Genomic DNA, 4,652 nt, shown 5'->3' with positions numbered 1-4,652 from the left:
ATTTTTTGTTTTAATACTTATATGACTGACGTTGAAGATGATTAAACAATAACATACACGTGTTATTGGTCAATAATTCATGTTATTAACCAATAACATGGGTAACTTGTTAACAAAATCTAAATATTAATATTCAAATTTATGAAGATATTTACTTCTTTATACGAAAAAAATCCATAAAGAAACAACAATTAAAAGTTAACAGCTTTTTGTTAATTAAAAAATAAAGTATAGATGTTTAAGCTTGTCAAACATTACACATAGCTGTTTGTAATAATGTAAGGTTTATAGAATTAACTTAAAACGTGTTTTTTACGATTTCAGTAACATTTTCCACTTTTATTTATATTATCTCTTGACAAGCATAAAGTGCTACTCATAAAATAATAAACTTCTCGTGGGGGGTTAATTTTATACTTAATGTGTTTCTTGCATTACACGCTAATTTAAACGCTTTGTTTGATCAGCTTAGTATATTATGAAATATATACAGCAGGTGTTGTATTTATATTTACGCATCAAAAAACCTATAAAAGCTGACAAAAACCTACCGTTTTATTTTCAATATTCAGTTCTTTAAAAGGCAAAAAAGAATTCAAGAAAATGAACTATCTTATTGTTGTTTTGGTAATTATTTTTCCTGTCATTATCATTTTTTTACTAACACAATAGTATGTTAAACGTATTGCTTAACCAATTACCATAGTTACTTTGCTACAAATTTTTGTTATTACATTATCATAAACCTTATTCTTTTCACAAAACTGACTAAACTTTATTTTTTTAATTATTAATATTATCTTCACTAGATTGTGTCATATGATTATATCATATTCTAACTTTAGGCTTTATCTGCTGTCGTTACCTTTGCAAATGCTGAATGCAACAAAATACAATGTCGCATGTTTTGCAAATTTGGATTTCAACAGGATGAAAACGGATGCGACATCTGCAAGTGCGGTAAGGAAAAAACTTTTTTTCAAAACTTTATTCTTTTAATTTATAAATTAAACACTTTTTTATTTTATAAAACTGACCATTCTTTTTTTGTGTAAAATCGACAATTTTTAAAATCTTAAATATTTTCTATTTAGCTGAAGCACCTGAAAAAAGTGAGTAACTCTTAAATATTTTTATTTTTATAAATTTTATGTTATTTTGTTTAATATACATGAATAGGTATTTAAGCTTTGGTAATAATTTTATGCTTTCTTGTTGTTAATATTGTTGTTGTTGTTGTTGTTGTTGTTGTTGTTGTTGTTGTTGTTGTTGTTGTTGTTGTTGTTGTTGTTGTTGTTGTTGTTGCTGTCTATATAATTTATTGATAAAAGTTCTTGAAGCTTTAAAAAAATTATTTTGTAGGATGCAGCAATAGACAGTGCAAAATGCTTTGTCCTGAAGGTTTTCAAGTAGATGCAAACGGTTGCCAGATATGCCGCTGCAAAAGTATTTTTCTTATATATTCATTAAACTAATAAATAATAATTAAAAAATCATTTGCATAAAATTTTTAATTAATAAAATCGTACAAATTTTAGGATCTGCTCTAGAGGCACCAGAAAAAAGTAAGTGCTACAGATAATTTTATATGTTTTGCAATAAATAGTTTTTCTTTTAAACTTTATATCAAAATATATTTTAAACATTTAAACGCGAATTATTTTGAATTCATTTTTCAGAGTGCGACGGTTTAAAACAATGTAAAATGAACTGCGAAAATGGATTTGTCAGAGATGAAAACGGTTGCCCAAAATGCGAATGCAGTAGTACGTTGTTGGTGTTGTTACTCAAAATATGCATCATTACATACTTTACATCACGTGTATAAATTCCTGACCTTATGAATGTCGATTTAAAAATTTTTTATTTGCTATTTCTTTTGTTTTTAGAATGCAAACAATTCCAATGTTTGATATTTTGCCCCCACGGAAATGAAGTCGACGAAAACGGTTGCAAAACATGCAAGTGCAAAGGTAATGCCAAAAAAAATTGTTTACCTCAACATTAAAACCTTTAGTTAATTTATAGATTTTTTTAATTAAAATTAGTGGCTTGGGCTAAGTAGAGTTGTTAATATTGCAAATATTCTTATTTTAAAACTTATAAGTTTTGAATATTCTTATTTATTTATTTTTTCTTTACCTTCATTTAGCTGCTCCAGAAAAAAGTATGTCAAATATTTTTTATATTTTTACTTTCTATGTTTTTTCAGTTTTGTTTGTTTAATTAAAGACTTTTATTTATATTCAAAAATTTAGTTGTTAAGATTTTTTCTAAAAATTTTAAAAAATTATCGAACTTCATTAATTAAACATTTTTTAAACTTATTTCTAAAATTAAAATTAGTTGTTTAATTATACTTTTAAGAAAAATGCGACGACTTAAAACAATGTAAAATGCGTTGCGAAAACGGATTCGTCAGAGATGAAAATGGTTGCAAGAAATGCGAGTGCAACAGTAAGTTTAATTTAATTGGAATTTGAAATGTTTCAGTAGTCTGCCTATGGTTTATATATTTGTTATTCATGATCTTAAATTTAAAAAAATATAAAAATTTTACTCATTAGCTGTGCTCTGTGACAAGACTCTTAGGTCTTCTTGGGTATTTAATAAAAATATAAAAAAAATAGTAAATAGTGATTTTTATATTAGTCTTTTATTATTTTAGAATGCAAAAATTTCATTTGTCAAATTTTTTGCGAATACGGAAACGTTGTTGATGAAAACGGTTGTAAAACATGCAAGTGTAACAGCAAGCCTTAATGTTATTTTTGTTTTGTAGATGATTTTTAAATTTGATATTTAAAGACATTGATTCATCGATGTTTATCTGTATTTTGTATTAGTCATGAGTAACTTTTTTAATCTTTAATTTTTATTGTATTTTTTATATTCCTAACCCTATAGCCAAAATTCTTGAGAGGTTGTGCAAGTTTTCAAAAGTTAAGAATTTATATTTCCAGATAGTCTGAAACTATAAATTAAATATATTTTTATTCAACAAATACTTTATTAAAACGTATTATTTAAAAAGATTTCTGATATTCTACATTTGACATATAAATGATCATACGAGAACCTACGATGTAAATTAATAAGTTATAGATAATTATCTTCAATTTATCTTGTACACCTGTTATATCATTTGTACAAATTATAACGTTATAATGTTGCTCATTATAAAAAGGTATTATAGTTAACACATTAATCATAAAACAAAGTTAACAAAAATACAGTTTACATATTTACAAGACTAAACGAGCAACAAGTTTTTTTTTATTAGTTTTAGCTGAATTTATTTAAACCTTGAACACCATTTAATCTAAACCCGCATTTTATGGTAATTATCTGAGTACATTATCAAGTAAAAAAATTATATTTTTTTAGGTTGAGTTAGAAAAGAAAAATTATAGATCAAAATTTCGCAAAATGTATTTTTCCATTGGTGTGGTACACAACAAACAATACAAAACTGATTAAATTTTGTGCGAAAAAACAACTCATTTAAAAATTTTATGTTTCTAATATCGTATTTATTGTTAGATTTCAGTTTGAAATTAAATTTTTCCAGTTTAACTCGTTTTAATAAAAAACTCTAAACAAAAAGTTTATAAACTTAGTCATAAAATTACTACTGTTGTTTGATCACCAAAAGGTTGATAAAACAAAAGTAGTAGTTTCATAAAAACAGAAAGAAGAAGTTTCATAAAAACATGCAGAAGGACGCATCCTTCTGTTGTTTCTCCTTCTGTTGTTTTATCATGTTGACATTCATGTAATTTTTTGGGTAATAGATGAGTTATTTTCAATAAAAATCCTTTGTTAAAGTTATAGATTTTCGTTCTCCTTATATATATATATACATATATATATATATATATATATATATATATATATATATATATATATATATATATATATATATATATATATATATATATATATATATATATATATATATATATATATATATATATATATATATATATGTATATTTATATATATATATATATATATATATATATATATATATATATATATATATATATATATACAAATATTTTGCCGTGAAAATATATACAAACCGTATGTTAATAACAAGATATATATGTCGCAGGGGCCAGAAGAAGACTAATATGTCTTCTCGCCAAGCCCCTCGATGAATTCCAAAAATATAAAGTTTTATTTAAAAATAAGCACTTCCGTTAACAATATTAAATAAATAAACGTAAATTAGGTAAAGAAATGAATGAAACATCTATTATTAAAAAATAACAAGAAGCGCTATTTACTTAAATATATTCTTCTAAAAGCACGGAAAAATTTGATTTTTAATATTATAAAATCATGAATTAATTTTTATTATTATTATCATTTTTTAATATTAAACTACAGATCACAAAACCAAAGTCTAAGGATCAAAAAATAAAAAGAATTACAACACATATTAAACAACAAAAACATAAATAAATTTGAAAAGTTACCAAGTGCATATAACTTAAGCTTTTCTAAAATTAATATAGGGGAACCTGTTGTACCTTTGACCACTTTTTGCTTTAAGGCGTTTTTTGCGTAGCCTATTGAGTAAATCCAAACCATTCAAACTTTATAATATTCTCTTATATTTTGCCCAAAAATTATACTTAGAACTT

At 24.0% G+C, this 4,652-nt stretch overlaps 1 protein-coding gene across 1 annotated transcript; it reads left to right on the top strand.

Annotated features, from left to right (window-relative positions):
• Positions 1-345: 345 nt before the first annotated feature.
• On the top strand, positions 346-2,872 carry LOC100210371 (antistasin). The gene is made up of 10 exons (XM_065792053.1): positions 346-627; positions 846-960; positions 1,095-1,112; positions 1,363-1,446; positions 1,539-1,565; positions 1,680-1,766; positions 1,890-1,973; positions 2,153-2,167; positions 2,368-2,457; positions 2,669-2,872. Exons 1-10 carry the CDS (start codon positions 604-606, stop codon positions 2,761-2,763), a joined length of 639 nt encoding a protein of 212 aa, XP_065648125.1. The 5' UTR covers positions 346-603; the 3' UTR covers positions 2,764-2,872.
• The last annotated feature ends 1,780 nt before the right edge of the window (positions 2,873-4,652 follow it).

This window comes from Hydra vulgaris, chromosome 03 (assembly GCF_038396675.1).
Source record: "Hydra vulgaris chromosome 03, alternate assembly HydraT2T_AEP".
In the NCBI taxonomy this organism is placed as follows: domain Eukaryota; kingdom Metazoa; phylum Cnidaria; class Hydrozoa; order Anthoathecata; family Hydridae; genus Hydra; species Hydra vulgaris.
This window is presented reverse-complemented; position numbering and strand designations above follow the sequence as displayed.

What these genes read in the sequence shown, in the direction of transcription:
- LOC100210371 (XM_065792053.1), top strand. Translation starts at nt 604, where the DNA reads ATGAACTATCTTATTGTTGTTTTG. An exon ending in CCAGATATGCCGCTGCAAAA is followed by an intron (nt 1,447 to 1,538) that starts GTATTTTTCTTA and finishes TACAAATTTTAG; the next exon opens with GATCTGCTCTAGAGGCACCA. An exon ending in TCTAGAGGCACCAGAAAAAA is followed by an intron (nt 1,566 to 1,679) that starts GTAAGTGCTACA and finishes TTCATTTTTCAG; the next exon opens with AGTGCGACGGTTTAAAACAA.